The sequence below is a fragment of the Chiloscyllium punctatum genome, chromosome 10 (genome assembly GCF_047496795.1).
Source record: "Chiloscyllium punctatum isolate Juve2018m chromosome 10, sChiPun1.3, whole genome shotgun sequence".
Classification (NCBI taxonomy): domain Eukaryota; kingdom Metazoa; phylum Chordata; class Chondrichthyes; order Orectolobiformes; family Hemiscylliidae; genus Chiloscyllium; species Chiloscyllium punctatum.
The window spans coordinates 25012015-25038683 of record NC_092748.1 but is presented as its reverse complement, the minus strand read 5'-3'; the positions used below and the strand labels follow the sequence as shown (position 1 = coordinate 25038683).

Below are 26669 nucleotides of genomic sequence, written 5' to 3'. Positions count from 1 at the left end.
AGATGACATTAAGTAGTATCGTGGACAGTGAGAAAGGTTGTAAGAAATTGCAGCAGGATCTTGATCAGCTGGGGAAGTGGGCCAAGAAATGGCAAATGAAATTTTATATAGATAAGTATGAGGGCTTGCATTTTGGAAAGTCAAATGTTTCATGGTGAATGATAGTGCCTCAGGCAGTGTAGTCGAGCAGAAGGATCCTGGAGTTCAGGTTCACAGTTCTCTGAAAGTGGAGTCACAGGTAGACAGGACAGTGAAGGTGTACACTGGCCTTCATCAGTCATGGAACGGAGTATTGAAGTTAGGAAGTTATGCTGCAGTTGTACAGGACGTCGGTGAGGCCACACTTGGAGTATTGTGTTCAGTTTTGGTCATCTTGTCATAGGAAGGCTCTGAGGAGCTGCCAGAACTGCTGTGCTTTTCCAGCACCACTAATCCAGAATCTGGTTTCCAGCATCTGCAGTCATTGTTTGTACCATAGGAAGGCTGTTATTAAACTAGAAAGAGTGCAGAAGAAATTTACAATGATGTTGCCTGGACTCAATTGTCTAAGTTATAGGGAGAGGTTGGACAAACTAGGTTTTTTTTTCTTTTGAGCGTAAGAGACTGAGGGGGTACCTTATAGAGGTGTAGAAGATCATGACAGGCATGGGTAGGATGAGTGCACTCAATCTTTTTCCCAGGGTTCGGGAATCGAGGACTAAAGGGCATCAGTTTAAGGTTAGAGAGGAAAGAATAAAAGGGAACCTGAAGGGCAATTGGTTCACATAGTGGGTGGTACACATATGGAATGAGCTGCCAGCAGAAGCAGTTGAGGTGGGTACATGAACAACATTTGGACAAATACATGGACAGGAGAAGACTAGAAGGATATGCGCCAGGAGCAAGGAAATGAGGTTAGCGTGGATGGAAATTTTGGTTGGCATGTCTCAATGCTATAGAACTCTGACTCTGTAAATGCACATGAATCCTGTCCCTTAGAATCCCCTGCAACAACGTATCCACCAGTGACATCTGGCTGACCAGTCTATAGTTCCCTGGCTTCTCCTTAAAGCTTTTGGTAAATAGTGCCACACATTAGCCAACCTCCAGTCTTACCTGTGGCTGTTGATGATACAAATACTTCAGCAAGGGGCCCAGCAATGTCTTCTCTAGCTGCCCACAAAGTTCTGGGAAACACCCCATTAGATGCCAGGGGATTTATCTACTTTTATGCATATTAAGTCATCCAGCAACTCTTCTGCAATGTCCTTTCAAGGAGCAAAAGTTAGTCGACACCAGGTTATAGTCCAACAGTTTTATCTGAAATCAGAGGCTTTTGGGGTGCTGCTACTTTGTCAGGTAAAGTGAATAAGCCTGTTGGACTATAACCTGGTGTCCTCTGACTTCTGACCTTATCCACCCAGTCCAACAACGACACCTCCACATCATGGCTACCAACTCTTTTCAAAACATCACTATTTATTCCCCAAATTTCCCTCGCTTAAATGTCCTTCTCCACAGTAAATACTAACACAAAATATTTCTTTAGTATCTCACCCATTTCCTGTAGTTCCACACAGACAGCCCTACTCTCCCCCTAATTACTCTTGTGCCCTTAATGTACTTGTAGAATCTCTTTGGATTCTCCTTAACTCAACTGCCAAAGCTATCTCACGTCCCATTTCCTCCTCCCTGATTTCCCTCTTATGTACACTCCAATCGCCCTTATACTGCTCTAGGGATTCACTCAATCCCAGCTGTCTAAACTTCATATATGCCTCCTTCTTTTTCTCAATTCTCTAGTCATCCAGCCCTGCCCTTCACACTAATATGAACATACTGCCTCTGAACTTCCTTTTTACATTTTTAAAGGACTGCCCAACCGCCCTGCAAATAGTGTCCCCAATCAACCTTTGACATTCCAGCCTAATACCATCAAAATTGGCCTTACTCCAATTTAGAACCTTAGCTTTTAGATCAGGTCTATCCTTTTCCATCACTATTTTAAAACTAACAGAATTCTGATCACTTGCACCCAAAGTGCTCCCCCACTGATACTTCAGTCACTTGCCCTGCCTTATTTTCCAACAAGTCAACTGTTGCTCCTTTCTCTAGTATATATATCCACATATTGAAACAGAAAATTTTCTTGTATACACTTAAATTCCTCCCTATCCAAACCCTTAGTACAATGACAGGCCCAAAATCCCCAACCATTATTACCTTGGTTTTCTGAGGTAACTGAGCTCTCCTTACGTATTTGTTTCTCAACTTCCCACTAACTGTTGGGTGATCCCTTTCTTACTTCTCTGTTCCACCCATATAATTTCACTGAACTGTCTCCCAGAAATATCCTCCCTCCATAATGTTATCACTGAGCAAAAACACTACTCCCACTCCTCTCTTGCCTCCATTTCTGTCCTTCCTATATCATCTATATCCTGGAACATTAAGCTGCCAGTCCTGTCTATCCCCGACCTATGTTTCTGTAATGATATCCTAGTTCCATATTCCCAATTTTGCCCTTTGACTTGCTCCCCTTAGCTATTGTACTAGCCTCAGCGTAACCTGATGCCTAGTTTCCTACATTTTTATCCCCTTCCCAACCTGTGCCATTGGTACAATGACCCCTTGCTACTCACTCTCTATTTACAAAATATTCTGCATCCTCCCCAAAACATCCTTGAACCTGATAAAGGAGGCAACACGCCACATCCTGATGTCTCGCTGATGGCCACAGAAACGTCTGTTTGTGCCCCAAACTAGAGTCTTTAAATAGCATATTTTTTTAATCCTTCTGCCAAAATGCCAATTTTACATTTCCCATATCATAATCCATTCGCTATATTTTTGCTCATTTACTTAACCTGTGTAGCTTCCTTGGGCCCTCTTCACAATCCTGCCTACTTTTGTCTAATCAACAAATTAAGTAATCATATCTTTGGTTCCTTCATCCAAGTTATTTATTTAAATAATGCTGGAGGGCATCAAGAGAAATCCCAAAGTCAACTGTACTTTTCGCATAACATGTTCATATTTAAACTGCATACTGTTTAAAAGTGGGCAACATTGCCCAACTCGTAAAATGGCCACTGATCACATAATCACATTTTCCAGAATCATCTGAATCCCTTACTTTGTAGAGACAGTCCAGCTAACTCCTGACAAAGGGACACCTCAAAATTAGCCAATGTTAAAATGGCTGTGTATACTTTAACCTCTGTACGTCACAATGGAATTTCCGATGTTGGGGGGAGGCAAGACAACACTGTTAGTTGAAAGACATTCCGATTATAGACATCAGTACCAGAAATGCATGTCTTTGTCACATGACTGAATTGTTTAAACATACTGGGATTTTACATCAGTTGCTGTTTAACCTCCAGAGGGAAGGAGGACTCCCAGCTGAGGTCACTTTCTGTCTCAGAGGCTCCATCTCTGTCTCCAAGTTGGAGACAGTTCGCCTGCAAGAAAGAAAACATCTAGGCCCATCTCTATGAGAAAATGATTATTGGACACTGACCTCTGGGAGTTTGTGACTCACCTGGAGTAAGTTTTTATTTTATCAATACTGCTGGACTTGCCAAAACTAGTCATTTGTAACAGTTCCCCTGTCCTGCCTGCCTTAATTTCCTGTGTGCGTTTAGAGTATGTGGATGGCGTAGTGAAGCAGTTTGCTCACCTTTTAAATGTCTCAGTAACAAATCCTGACTTTGATTTCACCTTACATGGTTTTGCTGTGTGTTTCTTTCAAAAGTTGGAATCCAGAAACCAGGGCTTGGGAAACACACCCTTGGGCCTAGCTCAGCAAGGGACAGAGTGAAAAGGGAAAGGCGTAAACCAAACAATAGGTCACTGTGTTGGACTGAGGAAGGGACAAGCCATCTTAACTGTAATCCTCCCTATTCCTGCTTTGTATATGACAATTGGAAAACTTTTGAGGCCCCATGACTTACGAACCAAAAAAATGACTAATTTAGAGCATAGAGACGTACAGCACAGAAACAGACCCTTCGGTCCAACCCGTCCATGCCAGATATCCCAACCCAATCTTGTCCCACCTGTCAGCACCCAGCCCATATCCGTCCAACCCCTTCCTATTCATATACCCATCCAGATGCATTTTAAATGTTGCAATTGTACCAGCCTCCAACACTTCCTCTGGCAGCTCATTCCATACCACCCTCTGCGTAAAAAGTTGCCCCTTAGGTCTCTTTTATATCTTTCCCCTCTCACCCTAAACCTATGCCCTCTAGTTCTGGACTCCCCGACCCCATGGATATTTATCCTATCCATGCCCTTCATGATTTTGTAAACCTCTATAAGGTCAACCCCCAGCCTCAGACGTTCCAGGGAAAACAGCCCCAGCCTGTTCAGCCTCTCCCTGTAGCTCAAATCCTCCAACCCTGGCAACATCCTTGTAAATCTTTTCTGAACCCTTTCAAGTTTCACAACATTTTTCCGTTCTGTCTACTTTGTTTTGTTAGAGACAAGAAACATCAGAAGCTGGAATGCAAAGTAGACAGGCAGGAGGCTGGAAGAACTCAGCAAGCCAGGCTGCATCAGGAGGTGGAGAAGTCAACGTTTCAGGTGTAGCCCTTCTTCAGGACACTGTGTGTGTGTGTGTGTGTGTGTGTGTGTGTGTGTGTGTGTGTGTGTGTGTGTGTGTGTGTGTGTGTGTGTGTGTGTGTGTGTAGGGGGAGCTGCAGATAAAGTGGGAGGCAGGGGCAGGGTGGTGAAGTGGGGATAGGTGAAGACAGGTAGAGGGTACGACCTGGTTGGTCAATGGGAGAAATGAATCCAGTTGGTGGCAGGGAGCAGTGGGAGGGGGAGGGGGAGGGGCTAGGAAGGGAATCAGGGGATGGGGAGGGAGTTTATTGGAAATTGGAGAACTCAAATGTTGAGACCTCTGGCCTTCAGGGTGCCCAGGCGGAAGATGTGGTGTTGTTCCTCCAATGGATGCCATGCTTTGTTTCAGCAATGGAGGAGGCCAAGGATGGTCATGACGGAAAGGGAGTGGTTGGGGGGAATTGAACTGGGAGATCCAGTGGACCACTGCAGGCCCAGCTGCAATGCTTGGTGAACTGTTCCCTAAGCTTACGTTTGGTCTCCCCACTGTAAGAAGATCACTTCCCCTTCCTCTGCAACCAAAAAAAATGTAAAACCTGCCAATACACCACACCCCACCTCTATCCAGGGCCCCAAACAGTCCTTCCAGGTGAGACAGAGGTTCTTTCAACCTAGTTTACCGCATCGGGTGCTCCCGATGTGGTCTCCTCTGCACAGGGGCCGAGCAGACCTCCCAGTCACCGCCCATTTTAATTCCTGCAATCACTTCCTTTCCAACATGACCATCCTTGGCCTCCTCCATTGCTGAAACAAACCACAGTGCCTATTGGAGGAACAGCACCTCATCTTCCGCCTGGGCACCCTACAGCCTGAAGGACTCAACACTGAGTTCTCCAATTTTAAAACCTTCCTTCCCCATCCCCCGACTCCCTTCCCGAACCTTCCTCCTCGCTGTCTCTGCTCCCTGCCACCAACCGGATTAATTCCTCCCACTGACCAACCAGAATGTACGCTCTACCTGTCTTCACCTATCCCCACCTCACCACCCTGCCCAATCTCCCCCTTCATCTGCAGCTCCTCCCGCACCCACCTACCCCAGTCCTAAAGAAGGGTTACACCCAGAATGTCGACTTCTCCACCTCCTAATGCTGCCTGACTTGCTGTGTTCTTCCAGCCTCCTGCCTGTCTATTTTATTAACCAGCTACCCTTCTATCTGTGCCAATATGTTGGTCCCTGTACTACGTGCTCTTATTTTCTGCAATAATCTTTGATGTGGCATCTTATTAAATGCCTTCTGGAAGTCCAAATACAGTCCATTTTCTGGCTCCCCATTGTTCACAGCACGCTTGACTTATTCAAAGAACTCCCAGGAATTGATCAAACATGATTTCCCTTTCAAAAAGCCGTGCTGACTCTGTCCAATTACTTTTCACTTTTCTAAATGCCCTAATATAACAACTTTAAGAACACCGTCTAACATTTTCCCAATGGCAAATGTTAAGCTAACTAGCCAATACTATCCTACCCTTCATGAATAAAGAAGTTAGGAATATCTGAACAAAGGAACAACGGCAGGACATTCAGTCCATTGAACTTACTCTGCCATTTAATTATCTGCCCTTCCCAAACGTCACGGGGCGGCACGGTGGCTCAGTGGTTAGCACTGCTGCCTCACAGCACCAGGTTCAATTCCAACCTTGGGCATCTGTCTGTGGGGAGTTTGCAAGTTCTCCCCATGTCTGCGTGGGTTTCCTCCAGGTGCTCCGGTTTCCTCCCAGTCAGGTGAATTGGCCATGCTGAATTGCCCATAGTGTTAAGTGCATTAGTCAAAGGAAAACGGGTCTGGGTGGGTTACTCTTCAGAGGGTTGGTGTGGACTTGTTGGGCCGAAGGGCCTGTTTCCACACTGTAGGGTATCTATCTGTCTATAATCAGTTCTTCGCCCTGAGAACAATGCAGCCATGCCTCTGTATCAGCAATTATAATTTTGTTTATCCCCATTTGTGCTTTTAAATCGTCGATCATGTTGCGAATGCTGGGGTTTGCATTCAGGTAGAGTGCCCTTAACTTTGACTTTTTAATATCATTCTACTTTTGAAGCTCAGCAAGGTTTTGCTTCTTTCTGGTCTCCCAAGCATCTTTTCAACTTTCTGTTACAAACTTTACTCCCTTCTAATTTGGATCACCTAGCATGTTTTCATCGCCCGACAAAGTTAGGTTAAACTAGCCCAACAGCTCTCGTAATTCTCTGCAAGGTTATCAGACCCAGTCCCGTTGAGGTGTAATCTATCCTGGTGCCTGGAACATATTGCCAGCAGAGGTAGTAGAGGCAGGCACGGTAGATTCATTTAAGGTGCGTCTGGACAGATGCACGAGTAGGTGGGGAGCAGAGAGATAGAGATGTTTAGGAATTGGGCGATAGGCTTAGACAGTGGATTTGGATCGGCACAGGTTGGAGAGCTGTTCCTGGGCTGTAAATTTTCTTTGTTATCCAGCTTGTACAGGTCCGACAGAGTTACATTTGCTACTTTTCTGACGCTAGAGAATTTAAAATATAAAACCAACACATGAATTACCTGAACTAGTCACTTCTACTAGGACCGGAAGATGAAATTCATCAAAATCCAGCAAACTTGTCAGCTATAGGTCCAGCAATTAGCTCAATACCACTTCCATGCTGATTATAATCTTGAGTCCCTCCTGGTCTTCCAGTTCCTGATGTACAGCTATTTCTGGGATGTTACTTATATCCTCTCTAGTGAAGACTGGTGCAAAGTTTCTGTTCATTTGCCATCACTAATTCCCTAGACTCACTCACTATAGCACTCATGTTGACTTCCTTTCTCTTGACACTGGACTCTTTAAATATCTAAAGAAACTCTTCCTCTGTCTCTATATTTCTACCTAGCTTTCTCTTGTACTCCAATTTTCCCTCTATTTCAAAAGTCAGAGATTGGATACAAACTAAACCTGGTTTTCTCACAGATGTCAGCAGATCCCCAACTAATTCCCGATACATTCATTCAGACTGTGAATAAAAGGTGGGAAAAGCCTTTGCATGGCTCAAATAATGACCAGTCCTATTAACTATTACTTTTCACAATTAATATTTCTAGATTTTCAAACCTAAAGCCAGTCAAATATCACCAAATACAGCCATACACAGATTCTATCAAAAGCTATATGAAAAGCTGAATGTACAGACATTTCCACATTCAACAATAGCGTAAGCTCAGCGAATTACAAACAAGATAATCACTTGTCACTAACCAGTCACCTCTTCAAAGCCACTTGATCCCACTCTTTGCTCCAAAAGATCACAAGATAACAGAGCAGATTTAGGCCAGTCAGCCCATCAAGACTGATCTTCCATCTGATCATGGCTGATATATTTCTCAACCCCATTCGCCCCATAACACCTGACACTGTTACTGACCGAGAACCTATCTCCATTTTAAACACACTCAATGACTTGGCCTCCGCAGCAATGAGTTCCACAAAGTCTCCACTCTCTAGCTGAAGTATTTGCTCCTCATCTCCTCATCTTATCATCTTATGGGTGGCACAGTGGCTCAGTGGTTAGCACTGTTGCCTCACAGCACCAGCATCCCAGGTTCCATTCCAGCCTTGGGTGACAGTCTGTGTGGAGTTTGCACATTCTCCCTGTGTCTGCGTGGGTTTCTTGCGGGGGGCTCCGGTTTCCTCCCACAGTCCAAAGATGTTCAGGTCAAGTGAATTAGTCATGCTAACTTGCCCATAGTATTAGCCAGAGTGAAATGGATCTGGATGGATTACCTTCGGACGGTCAGTGTTGACTTGTTGGGCCGAAGGGCCTGTTTCCACACTGTAGGGAATTTAATCTCAGTTCTACAGTGTTGCCCCTTCACCCTGAATTCTAGTCTCTCCTAAGAGTGGAAAATTTCTACATCCATGCTATCCAGGCATCTCAGTATCCTATAAGTTTCAGACCCAGAGTTCTCAACTGCTCCTTGTATGACAAGCCTTCTTCTCCAGGATCATTCTTGTAAACCACTTCTGGACGCACCCCCATCCAAAGCCAACATATCTTTCCTTCAGTACAGAATCCAAAACCTCAAAATATTCTAAATGCAGTCTGATCAGAGCCTTATAGCGCCTCAGCAATGCATCGCTGCTTGAGACTTATAATCCTCTTGAAATGAATGTTAACATTACATTACTTCCTGTGGGATATCAGTAGGATTAGTGTTACTTCTGCAATTCCATTTTACAAAGGAGGTGAACTCACACCAGTGGGTAATTGTTTTAGTCAAGAGCTGAGTCAACAAGAATGGAAACGATGTAGAGGAAATGTAGAATTGTTTTTGTATTAGCTAAAATTGTATGTCAGAATGAAATGTGCCAATGAACAATAGTAGGTACGGTGGGCAAATAGATAAGATGTTGTGAGAGGATGAAGTTAAGCTAGATACGCCTGTACAAACAGTAGGTATAAACATCTGCTTCCCACTTTTATGAAAACACAGGAACAAACCCCAATTAAAGGGGTCATAGGGATCAGAACGGCCTCGGGAAAGGCACAGATGAAGGGGGTAGATAATGATGAAGAAGGGATATGCCTAACAATGACCTATAACAGGGTAAGGTCAAACAGCCTTGTGAGACCAGAAATAAGCATTTTATCACAGACAAGGCCGGATAAGGCAAGAGGCAAACAGGGGTAGTGGAGGCCGGTCTTAGGGAAGTGGATGATGTAAGTAGGGGAGGGAGCAATGTAAAACAATGGACATTAAATCATATAAATATTATGTATGAATTGAACCTAGTGTGTGTATGTCTTTTGCCTCTTAGACACGGGACATCACACCCACTTGCAAGTGTAAAATAAATGACACTATTGATTCAGATCTTGTCTCGGACTGAAATTATTGAAGTGTGTGAGCTTTGTTTCTCACAATTGGGGGCTCGTCCGGGATTTTCTTCCATCACCGGGGGGAGTGGCTGGCCTTGGACACTGGGAAGACGCGTCCCGTTCCCCATTGAGGAGCGGTCTCGTGTCCTGGTTTGGTCTGCTCCCTTGGGCGACTGGTACGAATCCCACAAGAGAGACATCTGAATCAGACAGTGATAGGAGCTCGATAGACAATACGGCACAAAGGGGCCAGGCAACTCTGTGCACAGACCAAGGTAAGAAACCTGACTTTTAAGTATTGCCTTGGTGGCCGGGATTGAGTTTTAGTAGTTAATAAGGGACTAACGAAGGAACTCAATATGGGTTGTGCCGTGGGTAAGGAAAAAGCCTCCGGGAAAAACAAAAGAAGGAAAAAGCAATGGAATTGGAGGCGGGGTCCATTACAACATACCTCCAGAAAGTTCTTTGGGGAGGATGTTGTGGAATTGGCAAAATAATACTTGTACAGGGGAAAAAGATGATTAAATATTGTTGCTTCATATGGACTAAGGAATCCATTCTTCGTCCCGCCTCTTTTGGCCAAAATTCAGGTCGGACAAAGACTGGGTTTGTAAATATCTGAATTTATTTGTCAATGAGTGAGAGAGAGAGAGAGAATGAAGAGAGCTGTACAGCTGGTCGAAAGTTTAACCCTTTGTGATTTGGTTTGAATGCACATTTGTTTGTTGGTGATTGAATGTTTGCGTTTTATTCCCTGGAGCTTGAGTTCCGGGACTGTTTTGAATCTGATTCTTATTATGGAAACTTAACATGATTTCTTTAAAGGTTAAGGATTCTATAGAGATTATGAAAAAAAAAGAATGATAACTCCTGTTCTTCTTACAGGTCACGACTGCCTTACTATCAGTTTCTAACTAATCTCTTTTATCTTTGCATGAAAGCGATTTATGGAGGACAGTTGAAGTTTCAGTTCAACATTAGATTGTAGTAAAAACAAGATCCTATGGTTAATATCTGTGACCTTGGATTCGGCCATTGTTCATGCATTAGAAGTTTTTGTTTTAACTTGAATAGACAAATAATTTTAAGGCAGCTCTGATTATTTCAAGACCTATAGTATTGTAATTGAGCAATGATTGGTCAGTACTACTTAAGAAAACTAATTTTGGATTTAAATTAAGGGACTAAAACTGGGTGATTACAGTGGATTTCAAAATTGAGAACTGTATGCATTTTACATTTTGAATATTAAATACTGAATAAATAAACGTAAATATATAAATATATTTACAAATTTGGAACAGGCTTTAAAGTTAGTCAAGCATGAATTGATGAATTGGTGTTTGAAGTTATGGGGAGCTAGAAATATTGCAATATTTCATTAAAAAAAAAAGAAAGAGGGGAAGAACGTAATGACTTATCCCCTTCGGGAGGTACCAATAGGGGATAAAGAGATTGGGTTTGTAAGTGCCCCCCTCAGCAGTGGGGAGGTCAGGACATTTAAAAAAAAAGAAATGAAGGTCCTGGTTGAGGATCTGGTAGGGTTGTCTGAACAAACTGATCAATTTTTGGGGCCCAGTCTGTATACGTGGGCTGAGTTAATGTCTATTTTGAATATATTATTTACTGGGGAAGAAAGGGGACTTATATGGGGAGCAGCCATTAAAATATGGGACAGGGAACATCCGATTGGAGATGGGGATGCTGGACAGGGAGAGGTGAAGTTTCCCCTCAGAGACCCCCAGTGGGAAAATCAAAATCCGGAGCATAGAGAAGAAATGAGGGAATTGAAAGACCTGATTCTAAAAGGAATAAAAGAGGCAGTTCCGAAGTCACAGAATTTGACTAAAGTCTTTGAAGTTAGACAGGAGAAAGATGAGACTCCTTCAGCTTTTTTTTTGCAGAGATTAAGAGACTCAATGTGGAAATATTCTGGAATGAACCCTGAGAACCCAGTGGCACAGGGTCTTTTGAAAGTACATTTTTGTGACAAAGGAATGGCCAGACATACAGAGAAAGATACAGCAAATAGAAGGGTGGAGTGAAAAGCCATTAGATGAATTGTTAAGAGAGGCACAGAAAGTGTTTGTAAAGAGAGAGGATGAGAGACAGAAACAGAAGGTGAAAATGATGGTAGCTGCGGTTGATGAGGTAGTTAAAGAAAAGAGTGGAACCAATATTGAGCAACTGGAGCGGTGGGTGGCAGCATGTAGGACAGAGAGGAAGGGGGAAAGGGAGAGAGAGAGAGAGAGGACAAGGGGGAGTATTTGATAGAGGGTTCGAGCGACAGGGGCAGAGCTGGAGGTCTCCACAGGCAGGATGCTATTATTGCGGAAAGATAGGGCACTTTAAGCGGGAATGTCCGGCTCTGAAAAGGGAAGAGAGGGCAATTCCGCTTATGAATTTTGATGAAGAATAGGGGTATCAGGGGTTCCTGCCCTCGGGGGCCCACCAGGAACCCTTGATAAACCTGAAGGTGGGACCCTATAAGGAAGAGGTAGTCTTCCTAGTAGATACGGGGGCAGCACGGTCATCACTGAATTTTAAACCAAAGAAAGTAGAAATGTCGACACGGTCAATTACTGTTTCAGGGGTTAAAGGGGAGGGATTTACTGTTCCAGTATTTGAACCTATGATGATAGAAGGTCCTAAGGATAGGGTCAAAGGGGAATTGTTGTATATCCCTGATATAGGAAGTAACTTACTAGGGAGAGATTTAATTATCCTCTTAGGACTGGAGATTGGAATTCAGGAAAAAGAATTAGTTGTCCAAATGGCAATGTTGACAGAGGATCTGGAGAGAGAGATAGACCCTATTGTATGGGCTAGAGAAGGGAATCGTGGAAAATTACAGATCCCCCCCCTTGAAATAAATTTAAAAAGGAAAGGGGACGTTGTCTGTGAGCGACAATATCCCATTTCCATAGAAGGTAAACGAGGACTGCAGCCAGTAATTGAAGGATTGATTAGAGACGGATTGTTGGAGCCATGTATGTCTCCTTATAATACCTCAATACTACCAGTGCGGAAATCCGATGGAACTTACCGATTGGTGCAGGATTTGAGAACATTAAATCAAATAGTACTGATCAGGCACCCAGTGGTGCCAAACCCCTATACCTTATTAAGTAAGATCCCTCATGACCACAAATGGTTTAGTGTGATAGATTTAAAGGATGCCTTTTGGGCCTGTCCCTTGGCAGAGGAAAGTAGGAATTTGTTTGCCTTTGAGTGGGAAGACCCTAAGACAGGACGAAAACAGCAATACCGATGGACTGTGCTTCCCCAGGGGTTTACGGAATCCCCGAATTTATTTGGACAGATGTTAGAACAAGTATTGGAGAAATTTAGCAGCCCCAAGGGGACTACCCTGTTGCAGTATGTAGACGACCTCTTAGTAACAGGAAAAAGAAGAGAAAGAGTAGTAGAAGCCACTAACAAATTATTGAATTTCCTGGGTCAGCAGGGACTGCGGGTATCTAAAAACAAACTACAATATGTGGAGCAAGAAGTGAAATACTTGGGACATTTAGTTAGTGAGGGAAAGCGAAAGATAAGCCCGGAACAGATAGAGGGAATAGTGGGAATGCCACTGCCCAGCACTAAAAGGGAGTTACGCAAATTTTTAGGTCTAACGGGTTATTGCAGATTGTGGATTGATTCCTATGCACTGAAGACTAAGAAATTATATCTCAAACTATTAGAGGGGGAACCCAAATGTCTAAGTTGGGATGATGAGGAAAAAGAACTAGTTGAGAAACTCAAAAGAGATTTGATCCATGCCCCCGTGTTAGCCTTACCTTCTCTAGATAAACCTTTCCACCTCTTTGTTACCGTGGATAAGGGAGCGGCTTTGGGAGTATTGACCCAGAGGTGGGGAGGAATGAGACAACCAGTAGCATATCTTTCGAAGCTACTGGATCCAGTATCCCGGGGGTGGCCTGAGTGTGTGCAGGCTGTGGCTGCCACTGCACTGTTGGTGGAGGAAAGCAGAAAGCTTACATTTGGGGGAGCCCTAATAGTAAGCACTCCACACCAAGTGAGAACAATCCTAAACCAAAAAGCTGGGCGATGGTTGACAGACTCGCGGATTCTGAAATATGAGGCAATATTAATAGAAAAGGATGATCTAGTGTTGGTCACTGACAATTGTTTAAATCCAGCTGCCTTTCTTTGGAAAGGGGAAGGAGACTCTCCTCAGAATCCAGGGCACGATTGCCTTGACATTATAGAATACCAAACTAAGGTCCGCATGGACCTCAGAGATGTTCCATTTCATGCAGGGGTTAGACTTTTTATAGACGGATCATCCCGGGTGATTGAAGGGAAAAGATATAATGGGTATGCAGTCGTAGACGGGACAAACAGTAGTGTGGTGGAGGCAGGACGGTTGCCAAATGGGTGGTCAGCTCAGACTTGTGAACTCTATGCATTGGAAAGAGCCCTTAGAGCATTAGAGAATAAAGAGGGAACAGTATACACTGACTCTAAATATGCATTTGGTGTTGTGCACACTTTCGGCAAGATATGGCAGGAACGAGGGCTGATCAACAGCCGAGGGAAAGAATTAGTACATGAAGAATTGATTAAACGGGTCTTGGAGTGCCTATTACTTCCCCGAGAAATAGCAGTAGTGCATGTAAATGGTCATCAGAAAGGAAATGAACTAGAAGTTAGGGGGAATAGATTAGCCGATGAGGTGGCTAAGGAAGCAGCCCTGAACCCACAAGAAGTGGTGATTCATTCCCTAATACCTACTGTTCCAGGTCCTCGGGAAGCTCCTATATTTACTGAAAGCGAAGAAAATGAATTGAGAGATTTAGGAGCTGTAAAAACAGCAGACGGGCATTGGAGGTTACCTGATGGAAGGGAAATGTTAAACAAAATGATGATGCGAGAGATTATGGCCGTCCTACACCAAGGCAGCCATTGGGGAGTACAAGCAATGTGTGATTTAGTTCTTAGGGAATATGGATGTAAAGGAATATATACAATTGCTAAACAAATATGTGAGGGATGTATCATATGCAAAAAGGTAAATAAGAAAGTCTTGAGAAAACAGACCCCGGGAGGAAGAGACCCAGGACTGAGACCTTTCCAGAGTATACAAGTAGATTATACTGAACTCCCCAGGGTAGGCAGACTAAAATATATGTTGGTCATAGTAGATCATTTATCTGGTTGGGTTGAGGCATACCCCCTAGCTACCGCCACTGCAAGTGGAGTGTCTAAAACAATATTGGAGCACATAATTCCCCGATATGGGCTCGTGAACCATATTGATTCCGATCAAGGAACACACTTTACTTCTAAAGTGTTACAGGGGGTAATGAAAGGGTTGGGAATTTCCTGGGAGTTCCATACTCCGTGGCACCCGCCATCATCGGGAAGGGTTGAGAGAATGAACCAAACACTCAAACGACAGCTCTCTAAATTGATAATAGAAACCAGACTCCCTTGGACCAAATGTTTACCTATAGCTCTCTTGCGAGTACGAACAGCCCCAAGGAAAGATTTGGGACTATCCCCCTATGAAATCTTATTTGGATTACCTTACTTGGGAACGAATGGAGAATTGCCAATTCCCGAAACTAAAGATTTGTTTTTAAAGAAGTACATACTGGGTTTGTCCTCCTCTTTGTCTTTCCTAAGGAAACAGGGTTTATTGGCACAGACTCCACCCCTTGAATTCACCGTTCATCCCATCCAGCCGGGCGATTGGATCTTAGTAAAATCATGGACAGAGACTAAATTACAGCCGGACTGGGAAGGGCCGTACCAGGCTCTTTTGACTACCGAAACGGCAATAAGGACAGCGGAGAAAGGCTGGACTCACTACACTCGGATCAAAGGGCCAGTGGACCCTCCCGTGGAGAAAGAAGTCTGGACAGCCGAATCAACGCAAGATCCGCTGAAACTCAGACTAAAGAGACTTTGAGTAACTAATTATACAGTGGCGACGCGAGCGCGGGATTATTTCTGTAAGATTGTATATTAAGTCTTTTTGTGCTTCAGCATGATGTTTAGAATACTGGGAATGCTTAGAGTTATGATGCTAGCTCTCTTAGTATTGGCATTTCATCAAATATCATTTTCATATGTATTATTAACGGTTCCTGAATCTGATAACCCACAAGTAATAGACGCTGATGTATGTAGCTTAGTAAATTGTGGGGACATAGATAATCAGAGACAGTATCGCAGCTCTGAGATACATCTTAAGTCCTATGGGGATGGCCTTGGGGACGGTACTTGGTATAACAGTCTTGTCACAGTACACCGGGCCCCCTTCCGACCAGCTCGCGATTGCCCTGATAAAAAGTGTAACCCAATATACCTAACAATAAGGAAAACCACATGGCACGAAACAATCCTGGGTGGGGCACCTATGAGATACAATGAAATGAAATGTTTGGGATAGAAATGAAAGCAAATGGGAAGGATTTCTTGGGCTATTGTTTTTGAATTAGTGTAGGACAGGGAAAACGGGTAGATCTACTGGGTAATAAGATACAATCTTTCACCCCTCCCGATGATCCTAAAGTAGTAAAATTTATAGAGGTAAAGGACTTGAAACAGACCATTGAAATAGAAACTGGGTACGGGGATGCAAATGCCTGGGTTGAATGGGTAAAGTATCCTGTAAAAAGTCTGAACAAGACCAATTGTTATGCATGTGCCTCCGGTCGGCCAGTGGCCCAGGTGGTTTCCTTTCCGCTCGTGTGGAAGTGAGACAGGAAGGGCATGAAATGTATGATAGCCCTGTATCAGGATGAGACTGCGTGGAATGATAGGAATTGTACCTCCCTATCTCTGATGTTCCCTCCCTTGGAGAAGAAAGATGTAAAAGTTCCCCCCCTGTTTTCTGCCGCAGTTGGAAATCACACATCGTGTGTGTAGACGAGGTACAAGTCAGTCGAAAGATTTGGGGGAGCTGAAACTATGTACAGAGATTAAGAATGTCACCGAAACGGAGAAGGGAGGGAACTACTCAGCATTAAAGGTTCCCCGAGCGGATCTGTGGTGGTACTGTGGAGGCAAAATATTGAGACCCACCCTACCTCCGGATTGGAGAGGGATATGTGCAATTGTACAATTGGCAATTCCATTTACCCTGGCATTTGAGAAGGAAAACAAAGGAGGGAAAAAGGGAAGGGGTAAGAGATTACTGTTAGACACTTCTTTCGATGACAGGATTTATCTTGATTCGGTAGGAGTCCCTAGGGGAGTACCGGATGAATTTAAGGCTCGTAACCAGATTGCAGCAGGCTTTGAGTCAGCTCTCTTTTGGTGGGTAACAATTAATAAAAATGTAGATTGGATAAATTACATTTTCTATAAATCAACAGCGATTTATAAATTATACAAGAGATGCGATTAAAGGAATATCAGAACAGCTTGATGCGACAAGTAGGATGGCATGGGAAAATAGAATAGCCCTTGATATGATTTTAGCAGAAAAAGGGGGTGTGTGTGTGATGTTAGGAGGAAGCTGTTGTACCTTTATTCCTAATAACACTGCACCTGATGGTTCAATTACTCGGGCCTTAAGGGGATTGACTACCTTAACAGAGGAACTGGCTGAGAATTCAGGAGTAGATACATCTCTCACAGGATGGCTGGAATCATGGTTTGGGAAATGGAAGGGGGTGGTGGTTTCTATCCTTACTTCCCTGATAGTAGTAGTCGGGGTATTAGTAGCCATTGGCTGCTGTATCATACCCTGTATACGAGGACTCACCCAAAGGTTGATTGAAACAGCCTTAATGAAACAGATGCCCCTAAAAGGGAATCAGGCTGAAGGACTTTATCGACTAAATAATGAGCAGATGAGTGAGACCAAGATGGATGAAATCTCCGGGATGATGCTTGCAAATTTCGGGAGCGATGCTTAAAAATAAAATATTTGCAGAAGATAACAAATGGTAATTAAAAGAAAGAGGGGGAATTGTGGGATATCAGTAGGATTAGTGTTACTTCTGCAATTCCATTTTACAAAGGAGGTGAACTCACACCAGTGGGTAATTGTTTTAGTCAAGAGCTGAGTCAACAAGAATGGAAACGATGTAGAGGAAATGTAGAATTGTTTTTGTATTAGCTAAAATTGTATGTCAGAATGAAATGTGCCAATGAACAATAGTAGGTACGGTGGGCAAATAGATAAGATGTTGTGAGAGGATGAAGTTAAGCTAGATACGCCTGTACAAACAGTAGGTATAAACATCTGCTTCCCACTTTTATGAAAACACAGGAACAAACCCCAATTAAAGGGGTCATAGGGATCAGAACGGCCTCGGGAAAGGCACAGATGAAGGGGGTAGATAATGATGAAGAAGGGATATGCCTAACAATGACCTATAACAGGGTAAGGTCAAACAGCCTTGTGAGACCAGAAATAAGCATTTTATCACAGACAAGGCCGGATAAGGCAAGAGGCAAACAGGGGTAGTGGAGGCCGGTCTTAGGGAAGTGGATGATGTAAGCAATGTAAAACAATGGACATTAAATCATATAAATATTATGTATGAATTGAACCTAGTGTGTGTATGTCTTTTGCCTCTTAGACACGGGACATCACACCCACTTGCAAGTGTAAAATAAATGACACTATTGATTCAGATCTTGTCTCGGACTGAAATTATTGAAGTGTGTGAGCTTTGTTTCTCACATTCCTAATCACCAACTAAACACGCACGTTAACCTTAAGAGAATCCAGGCCTTTGACTCCCACGTCCCTTTGCACTTCAGATACAAGAAGCCTTACCCCATTTTGAAAATACTCTACACTTGTGTTCTTCTTACCAAAATGTATATCCTCTGATTTTGCCACATTGTGCTCAATCTGCCACTTCGCTGCCCACCTGTAGCATGTCCAAATCGTTCTACAGCCTCCCACATCTTCAACACTACCTGCCCCTCCATCGATTTTGGTCTCATCTCCAAATGTAGCAACAATGCCCTCAGTTCCAGATCGTTAATGTGTATAGTTGCGATGTCAACACTAAAACTGCAGAACTTCACTAGTTATTGACTGTCATTCTGAAAAAGACCCCTTGCCCTCTCCCTTCTGCTAGTCAGCCAATCCTTTACCCATCTGTCCCAAACACAGTGGGCTTTAATCTTACTTAGCAGCCTCCTGTGTGGCACCTTGTCAAAGGCTTTCTGGAAATCCAAATAGATCATGTCCACTGGCTCTCCTCAAAGAATTTTAACAGATTGGTCAGGCATGACCTTCCCTGGTTGAGCCTGTGCTGACTCTGCCCTATTTTACTGTGCACTTCCAAACACTCTGCAATCTCATCCTTAATAATGGACTCTAAAATCTTACCAACTGAAATCAGGCTAACCCATCTATAACTTTGTGTCTTCTGCCTCCTTTCCTTCTTAAACAGGAGGATTACATTGGCCATTTTCCAGTCGTCTAGGATACTTCATGACTCCAGTGATTCCTGAAAGATCACTCTCCTCAGATTAGGTGGACTGGCCATGGGGAATGCAACATCTCAGGGATAGGGTCAGGGAGGGATGCTCTTCAGAGGGTTGGTGTGGACCCAATGATCTGCTTCCAACACTATAGGAATTCTATGATCGCCTTCAGAACGGTGGAGTGTAGTCCATCTGGTCCGGGAGATTTACCCACCTTCACACTTGAGCTTTGCAAGGATACCCAGAGGCGACTTCTTGACTTTTTTGATGAAGAGAATTGCTAAGTTCTTGTTGCAATGTAGTGAAGAGGGTGGTCAAGTGATTCAAATACACCATAACTCAGTTAAGCACTACCATGAAATCAATGTCACCTTCAACCAACCACAGGCCATTCTTGTGATTCTGGCAGGCATACACAGAAAAAAAGAACATTTGACCAGCCTCTGGCCTCGAGAACCTTAGCACACTTGAAGATAATTTAGCTGTAACATTTCTGGGATGGCTTTGGAAAACGCAAGTAAAAAGGTTCACTCAATCTGCTGCTTTATACTTGCTCCAATCCATCTACAGTCAAATCCACATGAACTCACCCTGAACTAGCTGGTCAGATCCTATCAGAGACTGCTGGAACATTACCTGACAATAAATGGCTTCAGGCAGTTTCTCCAGTCCCTGGGAGCTATATTCTCTGCTCCTGTCAAAGAGTTCCATAGTTCAAAAGGATTTTAACACTCGCTATCTAAGATCAGACAACAAGAATGGTTGTCTGAGTGAGGGAAGTAAGTACCTACAGAGGAGATTGAAATAGGCAGCAAAGTACTTGATAACAAGTTGCACAAAACTCAGTTCTGTACGTGAAAGTATGCACAGGTTGGATGCTCGCCTTTTTTAAAATAAAATCAGCTTGTTATTTCTCACCGATATCCTGGGTTTGCCCAGACCCCGAAGTAACGGCTTTACCTCAGGACGTAAGATGGTCTCAGCAAACAGGGGTAGCCGACAGTCTCCGCAAATGAGAGGGCATCATCCTGGCACAAAAAGAGAGAAGTCAGTCAGTGAAAGAGCGACTCTACTCACAGCAACGATTCACCTCATGAAGAACGGTCTGGGAAGCAACAGCAAGGCCTTTACAGCACAAGACCGAGATGTTGCGAGTAGTGCTGCAGCTCTGTCTTCGCATCTACCCCAGGGCGTGGAACTGTCTTTTCCCAATGGTAACATAGCATCGAGTACATGCTCAATATTATGGACAAAGGGGAGATAATCAGTGGTGGAGCCTGCAGAATGGAGAGGTCAGATTTGGAAACAATTGATCTCTCTACTCAAGAGAGAGGCTGCTCAACTTCTTACAAGTATCTCAAGCACTTACTAGTCCAACAAAACCAAGAGTCACTCTGCGGTGGCTGATGAGCAACAGCAAATCCTGGACATGGGCCAGAGACCACGCCAATAAAATAACAAATTGAGCAGTGCCCCAAGGCTCTCCTCAATGTGCTGAGCAATGCTGGGCACAGTCATCTGCTGGTACTCATATCCTCACACCCACAGAGTGTCTTCCTCAATTAACCGGGTCTTCAGTCAGAAAGTTTCAAGAGGCTATTCCTCTACAAGGGTAATCACAGGCGTGAATGACCCCGTCTTTTCTCTCAGTTGCTCTTCATCCAGTAGATTGAGAAGTGGGAATTTCAGCGGAGTTAGGACTTTGGTTGTTCAGTTTCTGAACAAAGCCTGGCCTGGGAGGTCAGGCTAACCGACCTTGCTTCCCCCTCTACCACTGCTGCCCTGTGAGTAACACTGTGTCAATGCCTTTCAGCTCCTAGTGACTATGCCTCTCCAGTGTGGCTAATATGGAGTACTGTTGTGGGAAACATTACCAGTCAGAGTCCGGGTTCCGCGACAGAGTTTATAGGACAAGGAAATACCGGATCTCCGGGGAGGGAGAGACACGAGTAGCACGTGGTCAGCTGCAATTCTTCTCTCCATCCACAGCACATGTCAAGATACTTTTATACATTTTGTAATATAATAGGTCAGTGATGAGGTTACTGTCTTTGTAACATAGTTAGTTTATTCTAAACATTGCAGTCATTGTCAGTTCCAGCACAGCCTTTTTCATTTCAGTGCAGTCATCGTTAGTTTCAGCACAGACATTGTCAATTTCAGTATCTGCACCGAAGTCCATTGCTGTAGTAATGGGCACTAATTGTTCTTCCTGAGAAGGACAATTACTGCAGCCCTGGCTACTAGCACCCTATACTGAGTCTGTATCAAACAGTTAGCAATCCTATCGAAGGGTTGGCTGGACCCAGATACTTCGGCGGGCAGTATATGCTAATCATGTGTTGTCTCTCCCCCACCTACCTTAAACTAATCAACTGAGTTATGAGTGCGTTGTGCTGGCATTCTGGTGGCCCCAGGAAATGTCTGTATTTGCTCTGCTGTCTCTCTCCATATTGTGGCCTGGCAGCCATCTTGTGTCAAGTGGCCAACTTATGGCTCAGTGGCCATTTTGTGTGTCTGTATGCCTAGTATCACCCTGCCCAGTACCATCTCCCAATTCAGTACCGATTATAGAGCAGACCATTACTATTTAATACACCAACCAAATTATGACAGAAATGACAAAATCAGGTTATCAAATAGAGTAGAAGCACTGGCTCTTCAAATGTCATTGGAAGTGCAAATTACCTCGAGCAATTTGGATCATCCTTTCACAGGTACAACGCTTCATGTAAACTCCTTGCTGATCCTCACTAATCCTGTGGCTACAAATTGACTTCAAGGAAACACACACTGAGGATACTCACCAAAGAATTAACTGCCGTCCATGGAGCCTGGGATATCTGGAGCTCATCGAGCACACCTGAGAAGACTGCTCGGTCCTCAGCTCGGTCAATCTGCATTGGATTTGTGCCCAGAATGTTCACACCATACTTGTACAATGGAACAGCCAGGTTATTTGGAATCTGTCCACCAACAGAAATAATGGACCCTTTGCAGCTCTGAGAAAAAATGTCATAGACCAATTACTCAAATGTCTCAGAGAACACAGTCAACTCATTGATACAATTCACAGGGAACAGAGTCAACTCATTGAGTTCACATTGAGATAAATCAATCACCACATTGATATATCTCACTGAAAACAGAGTCAACTTTTGGATATGTCACGCTGTTAAACCAGTCACTCTTTGTAACATCACACTGTGAACACACCCAACTCATTGACACGACCACACATTCCTGATGAAGGGCTTTTGCCCGAAACGTCGATTACACTGCTCGTTGGATGCTGCCTGAACTGCTGTGCTCTTCCAGCACCACTAATCCAGTATTTGGTTTTCAGCATCTGCAGTCATTGTTTTTACCACATGAACCCAGTCAAGCCACTGATACATCTCACTGCAAAGCTAGGCAACTCATTGATACATCTCACTGTGAACTCAGTCAACACATTGATAAATCTCTGTGAAAACACGTCAACTCATGGATACACCTATCCACTCCACCCTCTCCTCCCTGACCTATCACCCTCATCCCCTCCCCCACTCACCCATCGTACTCTATGCTACTTTCTCCCCACTCCCACCCTCCTCTAGCTTATCTCTCCACGCTTCAGGCTCACTGCCTTTATTACTGATGAAGGGCTTTTGCCCGAAACGTCAATTTTGAAGCTCCTTGGATGCTGCCTGAACTGCTGTGCTCTTCCAGCACCACTAATCCAGAATCTGGTTTCCAGCATCTGCAGTCATTGTTTTTACCTCATGGATACACCCAGTCAACTTAAATGTAGCATCACACTGTGAACACAGTCAACTCATTGATACCTCTCCCTGAGAACCCATTCAACCCATGAATACATTTCACTGAAAACACAGTCAACTCATGGATATGTCATGCTGTTAACCCAGTCAACCCATTGTAACAGGATTTAGTGATGATAACATCATTGAATGTCAAGGGGCAATAGTTAGATTGTCTCTCATTGGTGATGGTCATTGCCTGGCATTTGTGTGGCACAAATGTTACTTGCCACTTATCAGCCCAAGCCTGAACATTATCCAGATCTTGTTGTATTTGAACATGGACTGCTTCAGTATCTAAGGAATCACAAATGGTGCTGAACATTGCACAATCATTGGTGAACATCCCCACTTTTGACTTTATGATGGAGGGAAGGTCATTGATGAAACAACTGAAGATGGCTGTGCCAAGGTCACCAGCCTGAGGAACTCCTGCAGAGATGTCCTGGAGCTGACATGATCGACCCCCAACAATCATGACCATCTTCCTCTGTGCCAGATATGACTCCAACCACTGGAAAGTTTGCCCCCGATACCCATTAATTCCACTTTTGTTGGGCTCCATGATGCCACACTAAGTCACATGAAGCTCTGATGTTAAGGGCTGTCACTCTCACCTCACCTCTGGAGTTTAGCTCTTTTGTCTATGTTAGAACTAAGTATGTAACAAGGTCAGGAGCTGGGTGGCCCTGGTGGAACCCAAACTGGGCATTGCTAAGCTGGTGCTGCTTGATAGTACTAGCATCACAGAATCCCTATAGTGTGGAAACAGGCCATTTGGCCCATTGAGTCCACAACTACTCTCTGAAGAGGGTCCCATCCAGACCCAACCCCTTACCCTATCTTTGTAACCCCGGCTTTCCCAAGGCTAATCCACCTAGCCTGTATATCCTTGGAGACTATGCGGCAATTTAGCATGGCCAATCCACCTTGTCTGCACACTGTGGGAGGAAACCTGAGTACCTGGAGGAAACCCACGCAGAGAATGTGCAATCACCCAACAGACAGTTGCCCAAGGCTGGAATTGAACCCAGGTGCTGTGAGGCAGCAGTGTTAACCACTAGGCCACCATGCCACCCACTACTGATTATCTCACTGTGAACACAGTCAACTCATTGACAGATCTCACTGAAATCACAATCAATGAACGACATGCTATAACTCAGTCAATTTATTGCAACATCACACTGAACACAGTTAACCCATTGAAACATTTAATGCGAACCCAATCATCTCACGGAGCAATGTAAGAATGGGTTGACTGGATTCACAGTGAATCTAGTCAACACGATATTAAAACCATGTCAGAAGTATTAAGTTAGCCTGGAGCAGTGTTTTGTAGAGCAATACAACTGTTATTTTCTGGGTCTGTACATTGAAAGGAGCAAAATGGCCTTTAGTAGAGTGATAGGCTCTTTATGTCTGATGTAAGAATTGAGAGTTGAGAGATTTTACGGGTTACTCAGGATTATATCTGCAATAAATGTTGTTGGTTGCGAATCCTATCACATCGATTGGAGCAACACTTAGAGACAATGAGGAATTTACAAGAGCAATGGGGTGTGGTGGAAGGCAGTTATAGGAAGGGAGGAAAGTCGCAGATACAGTCACAGAAATGGGTTAACTCCAGGAAAGGAGAGAGGGGTAGGCAGGTAGTGCAGGAGTCTCCTGTGGTGATCCCCATAGCAAACAAGTGTGCTGCTTTGGAAAACATAGGGGGTGATGGATTCTCAGGGGAACGTAGCACAAACAGCCAAATTTCTGGTATCTAAACTGGCTCGAACGCAATAAGGGGTACATCGGTTTCAAAGAGATCAATTGTGTTAGGAGACTCTCTAGTCCGAAGCACAGACAAACGTTGGTGGCCAGCAGCAAAAAAAAAATCAGAATGGGGTGTTGCCTTCCTGGTGCCAGGATCAAGGATGTCTCAGAGAGGGTGCAGAATGTTCTCATGGGGGAGAGGGGGCTAGCAGGAGGTCATTGTACACATTGAAACCAACAACATAGAAAGGAAAAAGTTCGAGATTCTGAAGGGAGATTACAGAGAGTTAGGCAGGAATATTTTTAAACAAAAAGGTTATCGAGTCATAGAGATGTACAGAATGGAAATTGTGAAACTTGAAAGGGTTCAGAAAAGATTTACAAGGATGTTGGAGGATTTGACATATAGGGAAAGGTTAAATAAGGCTGGGGCTGTTTTCCCTGGAGCGACAGAGTCTGTAAAGCAACCTCAGAGGTTTATAAAATCATGAGAGGCATGGATAGGATAAACAGACAAGGTCTTTTCCCTGAGGTGAGAGAGTCCAGAACTAGAGGACATAGGTTTACGGTGAGAGGGGAAAGATCAAAAAGGGACCTAAAGGGCACCTTTTTCACGTACGTGTGTGGAATGAGCTGCCAGAGGAAGTGGTGGAGGCTGGTACAATTGCAACATCTGAAAAGGCATCTGGATGGGGATATTAATAGGAAGGGTCGAGAGGTAGATGGGAAGTGCTGGCAAATGGGACTAGATTAGGTTCAGCTGTCTGATTGGCATGGACAAGTTGGACCAAAGGGTTATGTTTCCATGCTGTACATCTCGACGACTCTATGGCAATATGTCTTGCTAAAAACACACACAACCCATGGATATGTCCTGCTGTTAGCACAGTTAACTCATTATAACGTCACACTGTGAACACATTCAAATCATTGACACTTCTACTGTGAAAACCAATAAAATGTGGTGCTGGGAGAAGCACAGTAAGTCACTTTGTCAACTCTGACTTCTCCAACATCTGCAATCTCCTACATCACCTGTGAACCCAGTCAACTCATTGATATAATCTCAGTGAAAACATATTAACTCATGGACATGTCACACTATAAACCCAGTCAACTCAATATGGTATCACACTGTGAACACATTCAACAAATTAGATACATCACACTGAACACAGACACACAATGCTGCATCTCCCAGAGCCCAGTCAACACATTGCTGCATCTCACTGTGAACCCAGTAAACCAATCGATATATTTCGCTGAAAGCACTGTCAACCCATGGATACATCATGCTGTTACCCCAGTCAACGCATCAAAATGTCACTAGACAAACAGGAAGTTGGAAGAACACAGCAAGCCAGGCAGCATCAGGAGGTGGAAAGGTCAATGTTTCAGGTGTTAACCCATCTTCAGGGCAAGATGTGGGATGGGGGAGCTACAGATAAACAGGGAGGAGTGGGGTGGGGTGGGGAGAGTAGTGGAATGGTGAGGTAGTGATAGGTGGGCACAGGTAGTGGGATGATCCGGTTGGTCGTTGGGAAAGATGAGTTCGGTTGGTAGCTGGAAGGAAGGGTCAGAGTGAAATGAGAGAGGGGAGGTGGGGCTGGAAAGGAGCCAGGGGATAGGTGGGAAGGTCATTTGAAATCTGGGAACTCAATCTTAAGCCCTCCAGGCAGTAGGCTGCCCGGGCCGAAGATAAGATGTTGTTCCTCCAATACACAGTCTGATTCACATGGCTGAGAATTGCCATGTCAGAGGGGGAGTAGAGGGAGGAATTACAGTGACCAGGTGGTCAGGCTGGCAGTTTCAGGCTAGGCAAAGATGCTCAGCCAAACGGTAACCTAGTCTAGATTTGGTCTCACCGATGTAGAGAAGACCACATCGGGAACACCAGATACAGTACACTAGGTTGGAGATGTTGGTGAATCTCTGTCTCACCTAGAAGGTCTGTTTGAGGCCCTGGATGAAGGTGAGGGAGGTGGTGCATCTTCTTTAGGTACAGCTTAAGGTACGTTGGGGCGGGTGGGGTGAAGCGGGGATTGGTGGGAAGTGTGGCGCAAACCAAGTGGTGGCAAAGGGAATGGTCCTTCCGGAAGGTAGAGCATGATGGGAAGGGGGAGGATGTCCTGGATGTAGGATCTATTTGGAGTTGGCTGAAGTGTTTGAGTATGATACGTTGGTTGGGTGGAAAGTGAGGAAAAGGAGGGGGCTCTATCTTTATTATATTCGGGGAAAGG

At 44.2% G+C, this 26669-nt stretch overlaps 1 protein-coding gene across 1 annotated transcript in view; it reads right to left on the bottom strand.

Annotated features, from left to right (window-relative positions):
* Positions 1 to 26669, bottom strand: part of cps1 (carbamoyl-phosphate synthase 1, mitochondrial) — a 191791-nt gene that overhangs the window by 32055 nt on the left and 133067 nt on the right. Inside the window, exons 26-27 of the mRNA XM_072578736.1 lie at positions 21673 to 21867; positions 19826 to 19893 (exon numbers count right to left, since the gene is read on the bottom strand). Of these exons, the coding sequence (XP_072434837.1) occupies positions 19826 to 19893; positions 21673 to 21867 (263 nt within the window). The remainder of the gene's footprint in view (positions 1 to 19825; positions 19894 to 21672; positions 21868 to 26669) is intronic.